The sequence below is a fragment of the Macaca thibetana genome, chromosome 6 (genome assembly GCF_024542745.1).
Source record: "Macaca thibetana thibetana isolate TM-01 chromosome 6, ASM2454274v1, whole genome shotgun sequence".
Lineage (NCBI taxonomy): Eukaryota > Metazoa > Chordata > Mammalia > Primates > Cercopithecidae > Macaca > Macaca thibetana.
Window position 1 is genome coordinate 113,663,999 of NC_065583.1, and position 25,683 is coordinate 113,689,681.

The 25,683-nt window shown below is 34.0% G+C and overlaps 1 protein-coding gene across 9 annotated transcripts in view; it reads right to left on the minus strand.

Annotated features, from left to right (window-relative positions):
* Positions 1-2,053: 2,053 nt before the first annotated feature.
* The window catches only part of ERBIN (erbb2 interacting protein), a 150,026-nt gene continuing 126,396 nt past the window's right edge, over positions 2,054-25,683 (minus strand). For 4 of the 9 annotated variants that reach the window (XM_050793715.1, XM_050793716.1, XM_050793713.1 and 1 more), the window contains 7 exons: positions 25,291-25,474; positions 21,349-22,891; positions 13,424-13,567; positions 7,332-7,538; positions 6,147-6,239; positions 5,601-5,675; positions 2,054-4,150 (listed from right to left, as the gene is read on the minus strand). In XM_050793715.1, coding sequence (XP_050649672.1) covers positions 4,043-4,150; positions 5,601-5,675; positions 6,147-6,239; positions 7,332-7,538; positions 13,424-13,567; positions 21,349-22,891; positions 25,291-25,474 — 2,354 coding nt within the window. In that variant the 3' untranslated portion in view covers positions 2,054-4,042. Of the gene's footprint in view, positions 4,151-5,600; positions 5,676-6,146; positions 6,240-7,331; positions 7,539-13,423; positions 13,568-16,339; positions 20,901-21,348; positions 22,892-25,290; positions 25,475-25,683 lie in introns of those variants that run through there. The other 5 variants (XM_050793718.1, XM_050793717.1, XM_050793719.1 and 2 more) reach the window with 4 other exon arrangements.

Genomic DNA, 25,683 nt, shown 5'->3' on the forward strand with positions numbered 1-25,683 from the left:
CACAATTAATTTGATTAGGTTTAAGGAAAGTCAGTATTTTTAGGTTTGTTTTCTGAAAAATAAGCTTTATTGAATCCCTTGAGGGGAAAAGCATAATTTTATAGCTTAGGTTTCTTCCTTCCCCAGTGATATGTTTCTCAAATTTTATCCTGAAATAAAATTGTGGGCCGATTGAGAAGCTAGATGGGCAGACGCATGGCAGATCACCATTGTCCCTGGTTGTTACATTAGAAAAGAAAGTTGTAACAGAAGATTCTTTTTGTCAGCCTCTTTCCTAAAGATTCTATAGAAAGGTTCAGGAGTATTTTGATTGTTCTCTACAATAAAACCTAGGTTGTTCTCTTAAAAAAAAATTTCAGGTGTTTTCTCTAAACATTCTCTAACATTTTAGGCTTTCTCAGCTTAGGATGAGCTTCTCAGGTGGTTGGACATTAGGACTGTGTATTATAGCTGACCACAAATTCTAATCTTGAAAAACTGCTTCATGAGACTGTAGAAGATAGCATTCTCTTAAGAACTTTCCAAAACTAAATGACTACTTACTATCCCCTGGGCTTATGAATTCTGTAAAGAATTAGCAGCTTTAGGTAGAATATGGCCAACTTTTTCTGAAGGTTCTTATTTAGAAACAAAGGAATACCTGAAGGTCTGAGTTGGCTGCCTGTCTAGATTTCTTTTTTTTTTAAAAAGAGGCATCTTGTTCACTTGTTCATCAATTAATGCTCTTGATGAATCATAATTTTTATTTCGATGTCTATTTCATAAGAAATCTATTCACTGAACATTAAAACAGAAGGCTGTATTAACAAAAAAGGCAACAGACTGAGTGAAAAAAATACCCTTCCAAACAGATTTCACGTGTCAATCTCCATCAGAGAAACATTTCCCATCTTAACGGCTCCCTTTAGAAGTAAATAATAATAATTTGAGATAAACTACACTTCTTCCACACCCAGATATACAGGTTTTTAATGCTCAAAAAAATTGTGTATTTTTCATGAGAATTTCTCTAACTCTGAATTTTGTAAATAAACCAGTTTAAACATCATTAGTTTATCGATCCTCTATATGTTACCTCATCTAGATATATACAAAAATTTGGAATGGATAAATGTTGGTTGATAAAAATATTACATAGCTGCTAATGGGATTTTTTAAGTACAGCAAATTAATACTTAAAAGTGTAGTTCTGCTTATGGCAAGTTTTGTGTTTAAAATAATTAAGTATATATACATCTTCACATCCAGGCCAAAGAGGTCAGAAGAATATTTACAAAATAAATATGTAGGGAATTTTAGAATTTCATTGATTCAGATGAAGTGATGATTCCTTAATTAGCATAAAGCTTTAAATTGTGTCAACTACTGTATACTGTGTAAATTACTCTGATCAGCATAATTTTTTACTGGTTTGAGTAAGAAATTTTAACCACTAAAAGACAGTTGGGGTTTTGATGAATTGCTATATACTACTTATTAAAATAAAGTTAGTTATGGGTATAGGCCTTAACTACAATTTATTCAACAATATATAAACTAAAAATGTCTTCTCCATTTCCTCAAAAAATTCTTTTATTCAAATTTTGAAACTTAAGTTATTACTACAGCAAACTTCTAATTAAAAGTCCTTGTCATTTTAGTTTTCCAATACTTTCAAAGAAACTTGGTATAATACTCCTCTTGGTTAAGTTTCTTACTCAACTTTGTGTTGCAAGAATACTATAAAATTTTAATTAACTACAGTAGAATAAAATACCAGTGCATATAACATCTGTTGCATTTATAATACTTCAATGTAATGTGCAGACAATGAAGTTAAGGTTTGCTAAAGATCCATTGTTCTGTGGGGCTTAATTCCTTTTCCAAAATTATAATCTATATATGTGGTTCAAGGTAAAGTAGTTGAAAACTTCACAATTATTAAATATTTCTGATTAAAAGTAGAATGTGACTGTGAATATCTGAAATCAATAAAAGAAATGTTAACTATTTTAGAATGCCAAAATTAATATTTAAAAACAAACTAAGAATAAAGGGAACACCGAGACTTGTCTTAAAGAAGCTGTTTGTCATTCTTTTTTTTTTTTAGATTACAACACACGTACAGTAAGTGAATTTTATCAAAATACAGCACATTTCTTATACTATATCCATAAAAATCAATTCCTATGTAAATAGTACTGAAAATCAACTAAAATGAGTTAAAATTTACAAAGAGTTGTTAAAGGGTTTCAATCAAAATTATTAAAACTATACAGTACAATAACCAATTGATAACATCTTGAAAGAAGTGCAATATTTGAGTTCACATATTTTTAAAAGTGCTGCCTACTTTGACTAGCAAGAATGGAAAGTGAGTGCAACCCACTTTTGCAAATATAATGTGGCTTGGTGTTTTAAGCTAGTCTTATAAAAGTCTTAATTAAAATCAAGGTTGATAAACAAAGCATAACAGATTAAAAATTCCCAAATTGCATTTCTTAGTAAATAAAAATGAAGTGCAATAACCAAATATTGCTCTAATGAAAAGTTCCAGACTAGCCTCAACTAAACAGTTATTGGTCTTCTATGGCACTTTTTTCTGGTCCAAATAACCATGCATTAATCCTTACCATTACTTGTTACTCAAATTTTATTTGATTACATACAACAAAAACAAATAAAATTAATAGTCTGGATAAACAAAATTAATAAATCTCTATCATCACATATTTGTTACAGTAACTAGGAACAAAGAAAGGCAGTTGGTGGTAAAACACTATTACATTGATACACATAGAAACCCTTTAAAGACTCTGAAGTGTTGAGTTCACATTTAATGTTAACCTGTAGAAACAGCCCTTTATTTGAACACCTTTACACAATGGCAGGCCTCAAGGACCCATCCCTTTGCTCTACAACTCTCCACAGCAATTCTCCATCACTGTGCCAGTTTCACAAACTTGCTTTGGTTTCCTAGCTCCATGCGTACTGTTTCCTTTTACTTTACCAAGGCAATGCAAGGCCAAACAAAAATCAAGAGGCTTTCCTAAACCTTCTTACATTTTGTGTTACAGGCAACACAATCTTAAAACTGGCCATTTTTGTTTCATTTGCTGCTTAAAATAAAAATTATAAATTAGATTTAAATGGAGCGCTAATTATAAAACAGATTGCAAGTACCACCATTTGCAAAAAAAAAAAAAAAAAAAAAAAAAAAATCGGGATTTCCATAACACAGAGAATGCATGGACATGCAACCACAGTAGAGTTAAAAATTTCCTGTGACTAAAAAATTAAAAACTGAATCACCAGTAGCAAATGTATAGTCAATGGCTATGACAAGAACAGATCCTGCCGAGCTCATAAAATGCAATTATTGTCTTTTTTGCTTTATAAAAAAGACATTACCTATTTTATTGCATTATTCTCTTAATAAAAACATACTACCACATAGTACCCCCCATCCCCATTCTTTGCTTCCAGATTTTTATAGAAAATAACTGTTTTAATCTGGCCTTGGAAAGTGAACCCACCAGCACCACCTTCACCTACTCACTCTTCAATTCAATATGCACATAGCAAAAGCCAACACTTCAAATCTCTTACCCACATCAAAAAAAAGTAGTTTCAGGAGAAAAACATTAATACCAGTTGAATAAAAATAAGGGCATAAAAGCTATGAGAGAGATAGCTCTGCCATCTGTCTCTGGGCTAAAATCAAGGCTAACTATTGCCTTGCACACAGTTCAGTCATGTATATGAAATCCAAAAATAAACCTACAATCTATACAAAAACAACACAGGTTTGTTTTTGTAGCCTTGATTGCTATGTTTAAAAACCTAACAAGTTTTATATGGTATGAATTCAACAGTCTCCTTTATATTCTGTACAGTGGTTCTTTCCCTCTAACCACAAGTTCCATTACTTCATTAATGTACAAATTTGAACATAATTTTTTGAGTTCTTCTTTATATATAAAAATAGTCAAAATATTAATTTCCCCTGCAAGTATCTTCCAATAAATCTTGCTGTCTTCCCCCCTTTTTTTGTCCACAGTGCTTATGAGGAAACTTCTCGTACAATGATGAGTTCAACTGTATTCTGGAAAGTTTTTAGCAAGGACACTGCTTGTCCATGTTCAATATTTATAAAACTGTAGCCATTAGCCTGGAAGAAAGAGGAAAAATGCTTTTAGGAAAAACATTTTATAGTAATTTATTTGCATTTCTGCCAAGTAGTTCACAAACCTGTAAGAAAATAACTATCACTTTGGCAACTTAGAATAACATATAGATTCACAGGCCCTACCCAAACCAAGGAATAAAGTCTCTGAAGATGGGGTCTAGAAATGTGTGTTTTGTCCAACTTTTCAGACAATTCTCATGTAGCAGTTCAATGTTAGGAATCACTAAGAAATAATGTCAGACATGGTGCTGTATAATGCTAACGTGCGTCTGAGGTGACCAAACTGTAGCACAGCAAGGGGCAAGGGCTAGCCTTCCGATTGTCTTGAAGCCATCACATCAAGACCACCATATTTCTTACAATTAAGGTTAATATTTACTGAGGTTCTACTGTGTACCAAATACACAATTCTAAGTGTGTAATATGAATTAGATCCTTTGAGTCTCATAATGCTCAAAAAAGATTCTTTCACCATCTTATTTTAGAGAAGAGAAAGCCCAGGCATGGAGAGGTAAAGTAACTTGCTCGGTCACAAATTGAAACTACAGATTCCCAAATGGTTCAGGAAAATAAACGCGTATAACTATATGAGTGTATGAGTAAGTGTGACTCTCTGTGTGTGTGTGTGTGTGTGTGTGTATAGACGGAGGGAGAAAAGCAGAAGAAAGAGGAGAATAAACGCTAAAGACAATGTAGCAAATTATGAACAACTGGTGACCAAATGATGTAATACTGGTGTTTATTGTACTATTTTTGTGGCTTTCCTCTAAGCTTGAAATTATTTAAATTTTTTTTTAATTAATTTTATTTTTAAAAAGTGTTGGAACCAGAATTTAAACTCAGGAAGTCTGGTTTTCAGAATCTGTACTTTCAGCTACTAGATATTAATGTCTCTCTCTTTTTTTTTTTCTTGGTTTGAGGGTTATTTTTTAGTTCTTTAGTTCTCAACTAAGAACAGTGATGGTAGGGGTAGAAAATGAGAGCTAGACTTGTGTCCTAGGCTTGTCTTCTTCTAAGACTGCAAGTGTTTACGTAAAATGAGTAGCTGAAAGAACAAAGAAAAGGAAGGGACAGGAAAAAATGAGTTTCTCAGATTTAAAAATTTTCTTCTCCATTTCTGAAAGGCCAATAGCCCACATTCAAGAAGTAGTACTCTAATCCCCCTCAAATTAGTAAAAATTAACATTCCTGAGCTTAAACAAAATCCTATGATGTATCAAACTTTTTTTTTTTGAGACTGAGTCTCGCTCTGTCGCCCAGGTTGGAGTGCAGTGGCGTGATCTCAGGTCACTGCAAGCTCCGCCTCCCGGGTTCATGCCATTCTCCTGCCTCAGCCTCCCACGATTTTCAAAGTTGAAGTGAAAACATTTTAAACTATGAAAACATTAGAGTGTTATAAAGTGAAAAACAAATAAAGATTTATTTTAATTACCTGAATAATTTTATCACCTGGCTGCAGTAATTTTGATGCTGGTCCTTCAGGCTGTACCCTTGTTACAAATATACCCTTTAATAACAAAAAAAAATTGTTTATTTAACTAAAAACAGTATGTATAAATAACAGAGTACCAAGGAGCAACTTCTCCTCCACACCATGCAAATATTTCAATCATGGTACAAGTTTTCTCTCTGACTTCTCTGAGTAATACTGTAACAAACTAGCTATTTTTACCTCTAGTAATTCTGACTTCAGTGATTTCTCTTGAGAGTAATAAAATTGCTTTTATAGATGTGTGAAAAAGCAATAAGAAAATTAAAGATCACTTGATAATATCACAAACATTCATAGTTTTTGGTTAAATTGTTTTAACTTGAACTGATCAAATTACAAAACAAAAAGGTAAGCAATAGAGTGGGGAATCAAGGTGATGTCTACCTAGGTTTACATAAACATCTACTAGATTTTCACTTACATATAAGTATTGAATCAGCAAATAAAACTTTATAGGTGTTTCAAGAATATACAAAGAAAACTTACATCATCATCAGGTCTGAATGGGTTTCCTCTACCCCCGACACCACCTGATATGCTAAATCCAAGTTCTGGATCCTTTTCAACCCTCACTCGAATCTGAGTTAATATGAAAATAAAGGAAACTTACTATTTCAGAAAAAGTTATAATGCCACAACATCTATATTTAAATACTGATGGGTTAAGTCCAAGCAAACATAAACATAAGAATTCATCAAAAATAAACATTTGGTCAGATGAAGTGAAATACAACATAGAATATTATGTTAATGAGTTAGTGAGTTAAAGGCAGAGCTGAGATTATATAAAGCATAGCTCCTAATTTTATTGCTTGCCTTATAAGGATAGGAATCAATTAAAATTGACCCTGTTTTACTTTTTAGACATCATAGATTTTAATGCCATAGTATATAAACACAAAACATGTATATTATTATCAGTTTCCACTTGTGGGACATCTAAATTACACAGTATCTCTGTTTAGTGGCTTGTTTCATAAGATATCTAAATGATCCACTGGTGGTTTTGTGATACTAACTCTTCATTTACTGAATCTGTTTAAAGGCTTCAAAAGAGGTAGGATTTTAAAATATGACCCATTGATAGTTTTTATAACCAAGCTATAGAAAAAGATGCAAGAATTAAAACTTGTGTTATAAAACACTCCCTTTCACCAGAGACACAACCAAAATGAATAAAGCATTTGTTCTCTACCTTTCTAATATTATTGATCATTTTATTAATAACTATCAAGACATAAGAAATGTGTAGCTTGCTGACTTTTTAAGTAATTTTTAAGATTAAATACTCAAAGTAGTTTGAAGTCTGTAGTCAAATTTCAAAATCTAAGGAGTTAAGATTTTAAGTGTCACAGAACAATTTCAGCTTAATGGTCTCCTATTTATATTCTTAAGGAATGTCTGACTACTGGAGTATCAACCAGTTGTGGAAAAGCAACTGTACTAGAATAAATAAATCATGCCCCAAATACTAAATCCTATGTTGTATGATCACAAAGTCAAATAAAAATCACCAAGTTTAATACCTTATAAACATAACATAAAAATAAAACTTTAAATGGTAACAACTATGTTAACATTCTATATGGATTTACTGCTAATAATTAAGTAACCTATAAAAATACATAAAAAGCTTATTCCCATATTTCAAATAGTCTTGATTATTCTTACCTCTTGTTTTGCCAGTTCATGGCCTTGTCTAGGAGAACAATGGGGCTGTGTATATGGAGGCTGGTGGGCCACTTTCAGCATCAAGTAATCAATTAGTTGTTCTCTAGAGGGATGCCTTGCCACAGATGCCTGAGGGGGGTGATGTATTTGACTATAATTTGCCTGAGGCCTGAGAGGCTGGCCCATCTGTCCATTACTCAAAGGCATCTAAGAAAAACATGAAGTATCTTAAAATGACCAATAATAATGTCTTATTTCAAATATTTGGATTTCTTCTTGGAGCATTACAAAAGCACTAGAGTTTCACATTCCAATTAAGTCAAACAATACCATGCCACTTACTATTTTTCTATTAATTTTAAACCTTAAAAGAAATAAGCTATTAATGTCTTAATTCTAAAGTTTCCCAAGTGCTTGTTACATTCACTTTTTTAAGCTTTCAAATGGAAGTACATCATATCTATATTTTAAATTACTTGCTTTTTTGGGAGCTATATTTGTATTTTCTTAGATGTATCTATATTATAGTAACCAAATGTTAAAATGGCACATAGTATACCAAAATTTTAAAATTTAAGCGTCTACGAGATGCGTATCTTTTCCCATACTAAATCAAACACACATACACAAAAGGTACATTTGCTGATGTTTTTCTTCAGAAAAAAACTAATTTTGTGGTAAAATTCTTTCCAAATTTAAATATATTTTTCTACTTTTATTCCTTCTTTCCCAGAATTAACAAGTCAATTCAGCTATCTATGTAGAAAACTGATTTATTCCTTGTGTGTATGTTAGCAACTTTTACAATCTCTTAATATTAATTTCAGACTGTTAGCCACAAAAATTAAATGTTGACATTCTACCCTATTCATAAAGCAAAAAGCAAAAAAAAAAAAAAAAAAAAAAAACAAAAAAATAGAAATTATTAGTTTGTTGTTGTTAGAGAACTATCTTTGTTTTAATGTCTCTCATTTTTAGAGAATAAACCTGACTTAAAATCACCTTTGTAGAAATGTGGCTAATAGCTTATTCTGTTAGCATGAGTAATCTATCTTAAAAGTAAGAGGCGGGGTGCAGTAGCTCATGCCTATAATCCCAGCACTTTGGGAGGCCTACACAGGAGGACTGCTTCAGGCCAGGAGTTCAAGATCAGCCTGGGAAAACAGCAAGACCCTATCTCTTAAAAAAAAAAAAAATTGGCTGGGCATGGTGGTGCACACCTGTAGTCCCAGCTTCTTGGGAGGCTCAAGTAGGAGGATCATTTGAGCCCAGTAGTTTAAGGCTGCAGTGAGCTATGATTATGCCCCTGCACCCCAGCCTGGGTGACAGAGCAAGACTCCATCTCTATACACAAAAAAAAGAGGTTACAGTCATATTACAAATATTTGCATATAAAAAGATTTTTGTGTAGAAAAATATGGTTAAGCTATTAACTTATAATTTTCTTGTTGGTTAGTAACACAAAGAAAATCTCATCGACAAGAAAATTACGGGAAAACTCTGAGGGAAATAGTTGAGGTCCAGTTCCCTAAATTATCCCAAAGTAGAAAAGTTTGGAGAAAGATATGGCAACAGTTTCAAAACTACATGCTTTTCTTGGTGAACCTTGCTGAAAGATATAAAGTAGTTTAGCTTTGGTAAAGATTTGTACTTTTTAAAAAAGGCATTCTATTTCACTGTTAAACTGCGTTGTACTTGAGAACTCAGTTAAATTCTGAAGTCTGGGAACACACATGGGTATTCTGTGACAGGACACAAGGATGTTACTGACAAATCTTATACTGGTTGGAGAGAAGGAAAATGAAGTGCTATATTAGCCCAACATTTTTAGGGAAAAAAACTTGATCACTATAGATTTAATGCAACTGATTTGCCCATGAGTAATTAACTGGTTCTGCTGTTGCTTTATTACTCACATACGATTCTGCAGATAGCCCATGATTTTCTATACGTTTATACCATTTATTCCTACATGTAAATTCAGTATCTTTCTCCTGGGTAAAATCCAGGTGGTAATTACTACTGACCTTAAGACTCCCTGACACCAGATATTTGGTCTTGCCTACATCAGTGTTAAACATACACATGGAATGTATTAAGCTACAATTAGCAGATGGCTCAGGAAATTAAAAAGTATTAAAACAAACTCAGTAACCCTAAACCACAAAATATATGTAATGAGAAAAAACTGGGTGACAAAGCTCAGTTAAAAGAAAAGAGGGTTAGAAACTTATGAACTTATATATTAGATGAACTTAAGTATTAGATGACTGGGTAGCTACTACTCTGAAGGGCAACATAAAAGTTTTATGTCACAAATAACTATGCTTCGTAATTATATCTGGTCATACTAGAGGGATGGAATCAGTTAAGAAAATATGGAAAAATAGCTGAGGGAGGATAGTAAAAAATTATCTGTCTGGCACTGGCCATACGTAGATAATTGCAACAAAAGTACTAAAAACTCAACCATCATCTATTCTATCATATACAAAAATCTTTCAAGATGATTTCTAATTACATTTGAGGTAATTACATTTGACTTTGGTAATAGTAAAAGATCCTAGAATGAAGAATTTAACACAAGTTCATCTTCAATTCTCCAAATAGTTTTACTATCAGGGATACCAAAAAGGCCCTGATTCAAATGATAAAACAAATAGGTGTTACTATATAAGAGAAATCTAAATGCAAAAATAAAACAATTTCTCCAGGGTGGAAAATTCATGGAATGAATTGAGAAATAGTAGACAGGGTCAAATTCTATTTTGTATTTCTGATTATTTTAAAAATCCTTACTAATAAAGGGGGGAAAGCCCTCAAAAAAGTATTTTCATCTAAAGCAAATATAATATCTAGTCCAAAAGCTGCAAAATATAGAAAGCTCACAGATACTACATTTTGTTTTCCCAAGCACCCACTTTCATCAAGCTGTCTGGAGGAACATCTTTGTGACTAAGTGTGGCTGATGAGTAGCTCTGCTGTCCTGAAATCAATATACCATCTTGACAAGAATCTCCTGAACTGGATGTTTGGGTATGCTTCAAATGAGAAGGAAATAAAAAGTAAACAAATAATGTTCTTTAAGATGTGAAACCAAGGGGATGACACTTGAGAGACGATTAGGAAAAAGTATTGCCAAATAGTGCACAGATGAAGACCCAAATCAAACACTGCCATCATTATTGCCATCAATTAGTATCTTTCACGTCTTCCAAAGATACACAGCAAGATGTTTTTGTATGTATGAAAAGCTTATATGAAAATATAATCTATTTATGTACAATACACACATGTAGAAGATGAATTCTCCATGTTATTTTCCTTTTAGTTTTACTTACAGCAATACCTAGCTTTTAAGACCTTTGAACAAATATAATTATTAAAGTTCAGAGTCTCAAATTTTAAGACCAACTAAAACACACTCATGTTGAGCACTATAAAAAGATTTTTGGTAAAAATAAATAAATAACTGCTGTTCTTCTAATAGAACAGTCCCCATGGGATTTTTTTTCCCCCTAAATTTTAATAAGCAGAACCAATACACTTATAGTCTTATAAAACTTACTTTATTGGGATAAGACTGGGGTGTGAAATGAATATAAAATTTGCTGTAGCTTAATTCTGCCACACTGAGTTCAACAGTTTCAAAAGTACTGATTTGGAGAAATGCTATTAAACCCAATTAACTGGTTAATATTATTCCTGTATTATAGTTTACCAAGCCGATAGCTTTAGGGGAAAAATAGACTCAATCTCATTATCCCTGAATATATATATACACACACGTATCTCTCTATATATATACATATATATATATACACACACACATCTCTCTATCTCTCTCTTTTTGGAGATAGAGTCTCACTTTGCCACCCAGGCTGTACTGTAGTAGTGTGATCATGGCTCACTACAGGGGGGTGGGGCAGGGCAGAGACAGGGTCTCCCTACATTGCCCTGGCTGGTGTCAAATTCCTGGGCTCAAGTGATCCTCTAGCCTCAGTATCCCAAAGTGCTGGGATTACAGGTGTGAGCCACTGCACAGAGCCCCTGAATATTTCTTATTATAAATATGCCAGGAAGCAAGACACATATGTTTTTCACTTCAATTTTAGTTCTAAGCACATCCCTATATATGTTTTAGAAAACAAAACAGATAGCGATAAATAGCACTATTGTTACGTTCAAAACAGCTTATGGCTAGCAACATAGAAATGCAGACTACATCATCATATTGAAAAATTAATCTAAAATCTACTTTGTTATGACATACTACAGCACACATGTAAAGTTAAGGATTTCGAATTTAATCTTAGAAATTATATCTGCAACAGATCTATCATGTGCAGTTAGTTCAAACCATGGCTTAGAATTTTTAGACATGATCTAATTTTGTGTATTTACGCAATGAATACTTTATTTTCCTTCTCCCTTTCTGAGATGTGCTTTTAGAATACATAATAATGAATTTAGCTCTCAGCTTGAAATTTTAACTGAGGTGTGAATGTATAACTATGTTTACCTTTTAAAAGAACAAGGATACCATGAATGTAAAAGTCAATGGATTCAAAGGCTCCAAATTGAAAAAAAAACAAGCACAAAATGTTACTATAAAAGAATCTGGAAAATACAATTGCTCCAGGTGACTATAAATGGCAAAGATTACCCCTGAGTTAATAAAAGCCACCGATCTTTACCCCCATGGACTCTTGGAATGAGAGACTGATAGTTATCACTCTTCTCTCTTATCATTTAAACTGAGAGGTTCCTGGCTGGGCACAGTGGATCACGGCTGTAATCCCAGCACTTTGTGAGGCCGAGGCAGGCAGCTCATCTGAGGTAAGGAGTTCAAGACCCCTGGCCAACATAGTGAAACCCCGTCTCTGATAAAAATGCAAAAATTAGCCAGGTGTGGTGGCGGGCACCTGTAATCCCAGCTACTTGGAAGGATGAGGCAGGAGACTCGCTTGAACTCAGGAGGCGGAGGTTGCAGTGAGCTGAGATCACGCCATTGCACTTCAGCCTGGGCGACAAGAACAAAACTCCGCCTCAAAATAAATAAATAAATATGTAGGTAAGTAAGTAAACAAACTTGGGAGGTTTCAACATGACTACTGCCACTCAACAGCATAGGAATCACATGGTGGCAGGTGACAGAGGACAGTGTTTAAGTCTAGGTCAGGTACAGCCAGAGCCAAGAGAATCCAGGAGATTGCTCCTAATCTGTAACACCAGAGGAGAGTCAGGGATATATTAAAATAGGGGATACCATCGCTCAGGTAGAAGTAAAGGACCCAGAAGTAAGCAAATACTTCACATGGAAACAATGGGGAGGGGATAAAATAGGGTTATTAGAGAGAAAACAGTCTTTTCAGGATTGAAGGAGAGGGGCAGAAGGAAATATTTTAGAGGCCAAGCTACTACTTCAAGTTGTTATGCGAAAAAAATCTTAAAACAGGGCCACCCAGAGTTCTTCCTTCTCTTTCTCTGTGTTTTTATCCCCCACACTTAATTTTGGTTAAAATGATAAACCTTTCTTCTTCACTACTAAGGAAATGTTTAGTAAAATGTGAGTAAGAAAGGATTTGTATTTTGTCTTTTCACTGATACTTATCACAATTTCTCCAGTCTCACAGCTAATCATGCTCAGTGAATTATGATTAACTTTAGTTCAGGGTAGTGCTTTCTCTCAGTCAATTCTCAATCACTGGAGTTAAAATTATTCTTCCCTGTAACAGGTCTATGGATTACATATAGCATAGCCTTAAAATCTTTAGTTAGGAACAGAAAAGTTTAATATTAAGAGAAAAAAATACTATAAAGAATAGTTTTTAAAAACTCTCAGTTATTCCTATTGTACACTGCTTTTTGCTTTTGCTGACTACATCATTAGTTTATGACCAAAGAAACTCAAGAGATAACGACTGTATCAGCTTTGAAGAGAGGTTTAGAACTAAGCCATGGAAGAACTCAGAGGAAATCAAGGCTTCTAGCCCAGAGTAAACATTTTTTTCCTGGAAACATTAAAACACTTAAAATTTGGGGTTTTCTCTTCTACAAGCTAAAAGTATTGGTCTAGTGTAGGTACTCACTCGAAAAATGTGCCCACCAGAACCTCTTCCATCTGCAACACTCAAGGCAAGACTGCCTTGGCTGCTACGCAAATCCCTAGAGCTGCCATAGTGAAAACTGCTTACAGCAGTAAAATTGGAATTAAAGGACCTTGACAGCATGCTCTGAATAAAGAGGGGATAGATTTAACAGAGATTAGTGTAGCATGCAAAATCCACGAGACATGTTATATATGCAGACTTATTTTCAAGTAACCCCAAAACCAGAGAAGTATCATGCAACACTAATTTTCAGAGTCACTGAAAGAAATTGGAACCATTTACCATGTATTTACATGACAACATATACATATACACAAATTACATGTAAATACAACCATTCGCATGTTTAAGCAAAGGAAGTACAGACATATAACTGCTTTTAGAATGCTATTTCCTTTACTCCTAACACATCTTTTATGTCAGAAAATAGGAACTGACGCCATATGCAGATGTATGTGTATCTAAAGTCATACACAGAACAGAAATTAATTTATCTATATAAATTTTACCAACACCCAATAATTCTAAGTCAAATGAATTTTTAGAGATCTACTTCATTTTATGCAAATTCTAATGTATTAAATAAACAGTGTTTAAATATACATAACACAAAATATATTTGCAAAAATACCATTTCAATTTTTTTTTTTTTTTTTAAGAGGTAGACTCCCAGTCTGGAGTACCATAGCATGCTCCTGGCTCATGGCAGCCTCAAACTCCTGGGCTCAAATGATATTGCCTCCTGAGCAGACAGAACTACAGGTCCTCAACACCACACCTGACTAGTTGTTGTTATTATTTTTTTTGTAGAGACAAGGTCTCACAACATTTGACCAGGGTGGTCTCAAACTCCTTCCTTCAAACAATCCTTTTGCCTCAGCCTCCTAAACCGCTGGGATTACAGGTGTGAGCCACTGTGCCCAACCACATTTCAATTTCTAAATGTTTAGATGTTTAGAAAAATATCTTGCATTACAGAACAGTTTTAACATACACAAACTTATGATATACCCTTTTTATTTTTTAAAGAGACAAGAGTCTTGCTATGTTACCCAGGCTGGCTTCAAATTCCTGGGCTCAAGCCATCCTCCTGCCTCAGGCTCCTGAGTAGCTGGGACCACAGGTGTGCACCACCGTGCCTGGCTAATTTTTTTTTATTTTTAATGGAGACAGGGTCTCACCATATTGCCCAGGCTGGCAAATATAACTTTTAAAATGCTCCTGCTGCTCTAAAATTACAACAAGAAGAAAACGAGAAAATGTGTGGCAAATTTTCCCCATTCAAATAAACTCGTATTGAAGATCACTGTATTTTAGGAGTTAGTGGTGGCCTTTGCTGCCTAAATTTAAAGAGCCATTGATGGAATCCTCTCACAAACTGAGTTCATACGAATACCTAATTGCTAATCCCAGAATTGCCTGAAGATGTACCCTCAATAAACACACTGCCTGATTCCCACTGTTCCACTTGTTTATGAACTGCCGTTCTTTCATGTGAGTACCTTTAGTCATGTCCCTGATGAGGGCTTAACAGTCTAACTGGGGAAACCACATTTTGAGCATGGCTTATTATTAATACAGAAATATCATAACAAGCATTTCTGTATTACTCTTAGCAAATATATTCCTTCTCAAAATTTGAAGTTGACATCTGATGCCAAGAAACAATACAAGATTCCAGAAAGAAAAGGATCCATAAAATTACCATGTACACTTCCAGTTATTCTGTGAATTCTAACATAAAAGCTAAACTTATAGCCCAGACCTGCATCTTCCCAAACCATTTCACCAAGGATAATATTTAGCAGAAGCAATTCGGAGGTTTCATAAACATTTGACTGGAATAAAAAAATAAATCATTCATACATACATAAATAACAGACACACACACATTGGCTGTGCAGAGAGCTTTAATGTGTTATTGACTCAAGTGGCCTGATTAACCCTTTACACAGATCTTGCAGCAAAGCCTTCTCTGTCATCTCTAAACACATGAGCTTACTGTAAATATTTTACTGACGAATAAAGCTGAAGCTCAAAACAGGTCTGGTTTTAAATTCAGGTTTGTGCAGACATCCACATAAAACCGCTTCCTGTCACAACACATTGTGCAGTGCTCAATTAAATGCTAGGCATAATGTCCCAGGCAATGTTGTTCATTACATACTGATAGTTGTATAATAACAAGTGAACTTAACACTTACCATGCTGTGTTAATCATATTATGGTTTGGAATGCTTAATATCTGAGTTCTCATAAGGAATGTTAGTAAATGCTGATAGTAACCATTCACCTTTGAAATATAAAGTTCTTATTCCTTTTCAAATTTTGCTTATTAGTTTAATTAAGTAAATTTTGAAATTTTTAAGGTGACATCTACTACTTTACATCTTTGGATTCGAGGTAGGTTTTTTTGTTTGTTTTGTTTTTGTTTTTGTTTTTGGCAGTGGGAGGTAAGAGGGGTGACTATTAAAAGGTTTAAAAACTAATTAAGTTTCAATAGATTATCTGTTATTACTAACTCTCAGCTGAGTAAAGTAGCAAATTTTAATTTGGGAACTGACCTCATGAGGTAGGCCAGACATTGTGAAAGCCACTAGGGAAACATTTTTACATGTCTACTTTGCCATTAGAATTAAGATGGTGGGTGTAGGGGAGTGAATGGAGATCCTCCATCATCTTCTACCACTTTGAATCAATGCTTTGATGTCTGGAGTCTAAATCCTGCTGCTATTAAAGTAGTTAATTAGTAATATATTTATGTAGCACTTTCAATCTGCTTCTAATGCCCATACATTCTGATTACACCATCTAATGAATAAGAGCATGAATGTAGCATAAAGTAGTTTCTATAAATAAAACAGGGATAAATTATAAATTTATCTTATAAATTTTCAAAATTATAAGATTTTAGAATGTTTTGAACATATGAAAAGAAAGCATCCCCACACTGAGACTTGCAGAGTATTGAGTAATTTGCCAGTGAAAATTAACTCTTTATTTCTGCAAGTCTCACAACTACTTTGTGATTTCAGTACTTTAGGTTATATAATGTTAGATATGGTTCTTTCGAGTTGTCTGAGAGTGGTTTAACGTGATTCTACCACCATTCTCCTAAAAATAATTTTATTCAGTAAAATAATCCTAAAGTACTATATCTGCTCAGGAAGTAACAGTGGCTTCACCTTATTTATTGTGTCAACTTGAAATGTTTCTGACCAGCTTTTAAAGTTGTTCCCCCTCCTTCACATAACATATATATCATCCTGGGAAAATTAATTAATCTGCACCTAAATTTCCTTACTGAAAAATGGGATAATGAATAAATGGATGCCGGTTCACATACAAAGCAAAACACACACACACACACACAGAGGTCAAAATTAATCTGAAAATCTCTGAAATCACTCAGAATGTACAGTTTTATTTATAGACCCTATATAGTTAAGTTGAAAACCACTTACCTAGGTTAAAGGAAGAACAAAGGTAAAATCTAGGTACAAACGTTTGGTTATTCAAATTCAGTATCTTCAAAACCAACTAAGTTATTTTTTTGCCAAACTTTTATATTATACCACAATGCTTTAAAGACTTCATTTCCCTAACTACCAGAACGTTAAAAAAAAAAAAAACTGATTTGGCAGGGCATGGTGGCTCACATCTGTAATCCCAGCACTTCGAGAGGCTGAAGTGAGAGGACTGCTTATCTGAGAGGCTGAAGCAAGAGGATTGCTTGAGGTCTGGAGTTTGAGACCAGCCTGGGCAACACAGCGAGACCCTGTCTCTATTTTTTAAAATTAATTAATTAATTAATTAAGGTTGATAACCAAATATCCCAAATCAGAAACCCTGGCCACCTCTTCAATCTTTTTTCTCAATTCCTAAAACTAAGTAATTTTGACCCAAGTGTTTTTCAGAGTCATCACCACGAGAGCCAAAATCCCAGATCAACTATCTCTCATTTGGCTGTTTAATTATTGAAACTGTTTCCTAAGCTACTTCTTATCAATTCTTCCTGAACACTTTTGCCTAAGATGTCCTAAAGTACTCTATCTACTCAGGAAATAACAGTGGCTCTCTCTTGTTTATTGTGTCAACTTGAAATTCTTCTGATGGGCTTTTAAAGTTGTTTCTCTCCACTACGTAACACATACCATCCTGGGAAAATTACCTAACTATTCTGTGCCTAAATTTCCTTATGGTAAAATGAGATAATAAAAATATCACAAAAGACTCATGTGAAAATTGAGAAACATTTGTACAGCAAGGTAACTGTACAGTGATAGTAGTTTCTGGCACTTTGTAAGTACTAAATAAACTTTATATATTATGACTTTCTAATATCCATACTTTATATCAAATGTTCTCAAAATAAATCCTTAATTCAACCAGGTTGAACTCCTTGTCTCTCTCTGCTTTCAGAATTCCTTCTTCATATATAATTTTTACCTTAATCTATTAAACTTAATCCTATTTATCAAAATTGTAAGTTTTTCAAAAAGCACTGTTTCTTGAATAATCCCATCTTCTGCGATTACTCTTGCATTTATCATTACCATTTTATCTTTCAAAATGAAAACATTTTAGAAATGTATCAAAAAGTCCCCAAATCTCACTGACAGATAATTACTAGCAGTACATTAACACATTTCATCTTTTGAACCAGTTATTTCCTAAACAATGAAATAATCTTCTGAACTATATTTTCTGAAGAAGAGATGACTAATAATGAAATCATGAAGGAAATACCAAATTTCTATTGAAATTTCTATTTTTGTTAGTTTTATGTATGTATGTACGTATGTAAGTGTGTGAATGAATACAAATGTCTCTACTGACATTTTATTGGTATTGTTTCTGACAGGTAAGTATATATAACAGAAATATTATTCAAGATCATCATCCTTGATAAATAGGTATTTAAAACAAATTTTTGCAAGCTAAACATACAGAGACTATCTTCACTTTCTAAAAAGGCCTTAATCTTTGATATAATAAATCTGTTTATATTTTAAAATTACGAACTACATTTAAATTTTTAAGAAAAATAATTTTACCATCATAAAATAACCTATTGCACAATATTTTGTTGTTTTAAAAAATAACTTTAATCAGCTGATAATTTCTTTATCTTTAAAAGATGGTGATGATGAGGATGAAGATAATAGCAATAAACACTTATTTAGCACTTAGTTATATATGCCAGGTACCATTCTAAGTGCTTTGCATGTATTCACCCATTTAATTTTTAAGCAATCCTAGTAGTTCCTTTTATTGCACCTAATATACACATCAACCAAGGTAAGGAAAGTCAAAGTGACTTGTCCAAGTAGCTAACTGAGCAGCAGAGCTAGGATTCTGAACTATTAAGACTAAAATGTCTCTCTAAATGCTTTAAAAAAATTTTTTAAAGTAATTCTTTAAAAATTTAAATTCTTTTAAAAATGTGGTTTATCAAACATGAATCCATTTAAGATAAAACTTTCACATATGTTAGATAAAAACAGTCTCACGTGTGAATACTTTTTAAGAACTGAAACAGGCAAACACAGCATACATTTAAGAAAGACATGGAGTCAGGCATGGTGGCTCATGCCTGTAATCCCAGCACTTTGGGAGGCCAAGGCGAGCGGATCAACTGAGGTCAGGAGTTCGAGACCAGCCTGACCAACATGGAGAAACCCTGTCTCTACTAAAAATACAAAATTAGCTGGGCGTGGTGGCACATGACTGTAATCCCAGCTACTAGGGAGGCTGAGGCAGGAGATTCACTTGAACCTTGCAGTGAGCCGAGATGGTGCCACTGCACTCCAGCCTGGGCAACAAGAGCAAAACTCCGTCAAGGAAAGGAAAGGAAAGGGAAAGGGAAAGGGAATGGGAAAGGGAAAGGGAGACATGGAGAATAAAATACCCTAAAAGAAATGCAGTACAGCTATGGTAATGGCAGGATATGTACTTTGGTATTTGCTAGAAATGCTTCCCAACTGATGAGCTAGAAGATACTACAGTGTAGTCAACCAGTGGTCCGAAAGGCAGGAGTCTGGGCAAGCATATGATGAGAGAAGCACCCCATGTAACTTCAAAGTATGATATCCTTGAAAATGGGAGTCATCAGCTGCAGATTTGTGTTCACAGTTTGCCCTGTTTCTTTTCTTACAAGGCTTCTCTTTAGTTTCAATCAACTAATTCACACCTCTAAATAACTAGTGGAAACAACTAGGAAACTAGTGTCATATACTCTTCAAGAACCTGTACCGTGAATTTCAAAATATGTAAATATTTTAGGCAATTAAAAAAAAGCAGAGTGGCACACTGAACAATGAGATAGTTACTACTTGCTTCTTATGTACTAAAATCCAGGTATATCTCTGTCAGACAGGAGTAGGAGAACAGCCATATAAGATGTAAACTACACAGAACAGAAAAACCAAACTCATCTCATCTTCCAAATCTCCCAATCCTCCTCTGTGTCCAGTAATAGCTAAAGACATTGCCAACAACCAGTTATTCAAGGCACAATCTCAAGCTTTATCCCTTTTCCTTTCTGATTGATTATAGGAATATTCAATCAGAAGTAAACTTGTTAAAAGTCTATTTCAGAACTCTCTCTTGAACTCGTTTGTCTTAACTGCACTGATAACACTTCACATTTCATTTCTTATCTAGATTACTAAATGGCATCACAACTCAATCTCTTTGACTACAGCCTCTTCCCCTAAAATCTAGTTTCACAACGTCACCAGAAATTTATTTATAAAACACACCTACGTTACTCTTCTGCTTAAGACATTTCCAAGTGCCTTAGAAAAAGCACAAAAGTTCAAATAGCCTCAACAGTGTGTACAGGGTTACTAGATGAAATAAAATGGATAGATGAGAATGAAGTAGCCTAATGCTTGTGGATGTTTACCTATTTAAAGTTTATATAAAGTTGAGGACTGCACTAAAAAGAACAATTATAGGCTGAGATTTCATGTAAACTGATAAGAGGTACTAATCATATATTTTAGGCATTTCTGAAAATTTTACTTAAGGAATTTTAAAAAATGGCTAATTGAAGTTGTATGTTCACCTGTTTTTAAGAACACATTTATATTTAATAAAGAAAGAAAGATAATGCTTGCGTAAAATCTAGTGAGTAAACATAAAGTCAAATCTTAAAGAAAGATCATGTCTTGTACACTTGGGCCACATGACTATGGTACTCATATTGGTTTTACAAGGATATATATTTACATTTTTAACTCCTTTCAAAAGACGAACATCTACACATAAAATTATAAATTGAACATGAGCATCAGTTATTTAAGCAACTACTGCTAAGCCACACTAGAGCCACAGAAACACTTAACTGAGTTTAAGTAGGTCAGAAATGCAGAAATTCAGAAAAGTTAAGAATAAACGCCATGCCAGAAGCCATCTGTGTCAGTGACAATGTTAGTTCATATACTGTGGACTGGGGAAAAAATATTAGATGAAATATTTACATATGCAATACATTTTTTGTTACTCTGTTAACTATATAGTAAACTTTTTTATATTTAGATAATCAACAATTATTAATAGCAAAGTTCAGAAAATGCTAAACAGAGATACATGTATTATTTTTAGTATATGTGCACAATCTCAAAGAGACAGACACATAAACATATAAAATTAATATTTTTGTTAGAAATAGTGGGGAGTAAAGGAGAGGATAGAAACACACATTATCATCCCAATTGTCCTGGCTGAGTTTAAATTTGGAACTCTATTCCCAGTACCAGAGAAAAACACCTAGAATATAAAGAGATAATCAGTAATTCAGAGACTCGTGTTTCATCTTGTTTAGAAAACAAAGAGTGCCAATTAAGGAAAATAATTAAGTTCATAAAGAAAAGAATGAAAAACTCACGTTCAATTACCTTTTCTAACTTTTTGGCTTCAATATGTCGAAGTACTTGTTCTCTCCAGTCATGAGGAACTTTACTTTTTCCTGGAGGATCTAATAAAGAATGCTCAGAACCAACCCTTGCATTTGGTCTTTTTGAAGGACTAGTCCGTGAATAATTGAAATCACTAACTGACATAGTTCTCTCTGGTATTTCATTAACAGAGGGTCGAGCACTCTGAGGTCTTGATGCATTTGGACCATCTATGCTGTATGTTCGTGCAGAAAGAGGTCTCTGTGATCCTGGCATCATTTGAGGAGTTCTTCCCACTGAGTGGAACTCTCTGTATGATAAATAATCTCCTTCAGGAATCTGGGCCCGCCTGGTAGAACCTGGATCACCAAGATTTACAGAGGCTGTGGAGGACACACTACTTTGTCGCTGAATTGTACTTCGAGTTACTGCAGGAATAAGTCGGTCGTTTGGTGAGATGGCCCACATTTCCCCATGTCTCGCTGGGCCAAGTCTCTGATGTAAATGGTATGCAGTATTAGCTCGAACATTGTTATGATTAGAGAAATTCAGATTGGCAGAATGTTTAGCATAACTTTGATTTTCTGTGCTCTCTGATCTAGGAAGGCGCTGAGGAGGAAAACTGGCATGATCTATTTGGGGATTTTGTTTGGAGTGCCACAAGGTGTCTTTGACTGCAGCATTGCTACTGTATTGGATATTATACTGTGGAGGACCATATATTTGAGGTGTAGATTGTGGGCCACTTGTGGGACCTCTTATTATATTTGGTTCTTCGGGATTATGATTTGAATCGAACTTGAAAATTGCCTTTGTTCCTGATATTAAATCAGAAGATGAAGAAGAACCAGTAAATACCTGCAATGGTTGATCATACAACAGTGTGGCAGACTTGCTCCTGACTATATTTTTTCCATCGACAGTAGATGTGATTTTAACGGTTGTACTTGGTTGCTGAGGTCCATTACCACTAAGAATATCATAGATTTTTAGCCCTCCAATCTCCATATTAGTTATGCTATGAGATTTCACAACAGATCCAACTGGACCACTTTTCTGAGGGGAGAGATCTTCAGTGCTTTTGGAAATACCTAAGTCAACAGAACAATCACTGTCATGTGGTTCAGTCCTATTAGGAGACTGTGAAGTTTCCTCAGAATGTCCATTTACCTTATTTACAGATTCCAAATTAGGATACTTGTTTCCATTTTCCAAGTGCTCAGTTTCCTCTTTAGAATTAATGCTTAAAAAGCTTGTTCCAAGCATGATATCCTGTGGTTTTGATCTTTCCATCTCTGGTTGAAACGTATCATTAGTTATAAGCTTATTAAGATTCATATTGATGTGATCTAATTTGTGAGTGTCATCAGCTGTGGCTGTTGAGTCAACACTTTTCTCAATTAGAACTAATCGCTCTTCGATATTCAAATCATATTCAGGTAAGTTAAAATCTTTTTTATCATGAGCTTTGAACTTTTCCTCCGTTGAATTGTTTAAAATATCTCCATTTTGTAAAAGGCTGTTAAAATTTTCATCTTCTTGCCTAAAATAAAGATAATTTTATGAAAAACATAATAAAGCCAAACTTTCTTAGTAACAGGGAACATTAATAAATAAATTGCGTAGGTAGACAAGTTAAAAAACTTAATAAATTAAGTCAAAGACAAAAGGCATTTATTATCAAGTATGTAATTTAAAAATATTATCTTAAAAGAGCTTTATATTCAGTTGCAGACAAGTAATACAATTAAGTTATAGATAAAACCAAGATTAATTTTCATCAATATGCTCAATCTAATTTGTCACAAAATTCAAAGGGCTGAACTATGAATAAAATTAGAATTTTTAATCTGCTGCATCTTTTCATGAATATGCTAAAAAAACAAAATGCTTGAAGGAGGGCAAATATATGGAAAGAAAACTAGTAACATGAATAGTGGAGTAAAGTGCACAGGACATTTTTACAGTTAATTTTGAAGCCTTACATTATTAACCAAATTAACCACAGTTAACGAAGTACACAGTTGTTATTACATTCAAATATACAGGTAAGAGAACTGTACAAAGCAAAGAACTGAATAATTGTCCAAAGTATTATATCAAATATGTAAAAGGCATAAAAAGATACATGAAGTCTAATCACTCTTCTAAGTAGCTAGCTGTATTTGGCAAATACTTTTAAAAGTGTCACTCCAAAATTATAGAAAATATTTTATTTTTACCTGGTGGTATAAAGTATTTGTGTCCTCTTGAATACATATTCAAGTTATGTTTCCACAAAAATTCCCTAATACTGGGTCTTCCCATTACAAAAAAGAAAACTTTCATTACTAGAAACACAGCACAAAAAGGTGTTGCTGTATTCCTTGCTTAGGCTTTATTCATTATATTAAAAGCAGGATTTAGAAAATATACCACTTTCCCAACAATAAAAAAAATTTTATTATTCAACAAATTAATACGATAATATCTAGGAGGTTATAAAAATTAGTATTTTAAACAGTAGCTCATAGCCTCAAATTCAAAGAATAGAAATAAATGATTGATTGTAATTACACAATACCTTAACTCATTTTCAGGCATAAAATTCACATCCCTTTTCCAACAATACACGTTAATATACAAATTTTACTTAAATACGCCTGAAATTTAAGAACAACTCTAAATGACTGTTAAAAATATCCATACATTAAGCTTTTGGTTTAGTAGTAACCCCAAGTAACCCCATTTTTTTTTTTTTTTTTGAGACAGGGTCTCAATTCTGTCACCCATGCTGGAGTGCAGTAGCCTGATCATGACTTGCTGCAGCCTAAACCTCCCAGGCTACAGAACCTCCCACCTTGGCCTCCTGAGTAGCTGGGACTACAGGCATGTGCCAACATACCTGGCTAATTTTTTTGTAGAGACATGGTTTCACCATGTTGCCCAAGCTGGTCTTGAACTCCTGGACTCAAGCAATCTATAGTCTTAGTCTCAAAAATTGCTGGGATTACAGGTATTCTACCACATCCAGCCAACCCCAATCTCTCTTTTTTTTTTGAGACACGGTCTAGCTCTGTCACCCAAGCTGGAGTGTGGTGGTGTGATCGCAGCTCACTGCAACTTCCGCCTCCTAGGCTCAAGTGATCCTCCCAACTCAGCCTCCCAGGTACCTGGGACTACAGGCACATGCCACCACACATGGCCAACTTTTGTACTTTTTTTGGTAGAGATGGGGTTTCACCATGTTGCCCAGGCTGGTCTTGAACTCCTGGACTCAAGCTATCCACCTGCTTCAGCCTCCCGAAGTGTACAGGTTTAAGCCACCACATCCAGCCCATCTTTCTAACAAACAGAGTTTAGCTGATAGAATAACACTATGGTAGAATGGCAGGGCCTTACTCTGATAACCAAATTTTTTTTTTCTTTTCAAACCCACTGCCAACATTATAGACAACCAATTTCTCAAGAGCCTAAATAATAAAATGTGTTTTAGACTTCAGCTAAATTCCAGGCTATACAAATTAACATTTATCTCTCTCAGTGAGTGTGTCCTACAAAATTAAGCCTAAGCCAAATATACACCACCAGTCAAGAGTATTTGAATGAATCCTTTAATGGCAGCCCCCAAAATGATTCTGCATTTCTAACTATAAAAATACTCCTTTCAATTTATATTACCTCAAATATGTTTATGTTGCCATATCTAAAAATATATAAATATTCAACTTTTTAACCAGGATATTGAGAATCTAGTCTATTCTTCCCCATTTGAAAATCTAATTTAAGATGGAAATGTATAAAAACTAAATAGAAAATCAGCAATAGAAATGGGGAAAGAAAACATATTGCTGGAACCACTTCTATAGTATTTATTAAACCCTATATGTTTATATATTCGTTATCTGCCTTACTACTTCTATTTATTGTATAAATGAAAAACTGTAAAAGATGTTCACACACCTGATTTTGGAATTAGTATCAATATGAGTTTGTTTCACTGGAGAGCAGAGTGAGGTGTCCTGACTACTATCAGTATTAAGAGAAACTGAATCAGACATCCGAGATGGAGAAGAACAATTGCTGTTATTCTGATTGCTATTGTGTGTAACTTCATCTGATAAAGAATCTGTTTCCTTTGTATCATCTGAAACAAAACAAATTTAATATCAATGATAAATTCCCCAAGAATTGTGTGAAATGTTTTTCAGTGATGACAAATGGCAATTATACCGTCCTGGTTCTTAAGAAAATCGGAAGCACCCCAAAAATTCAGTCCTAATACAAAGACTAAATTTTTAGATGGTGATATAATTTTTAAAAAAGTAACCAATGTTGGGGTTACTAAGAATTTGA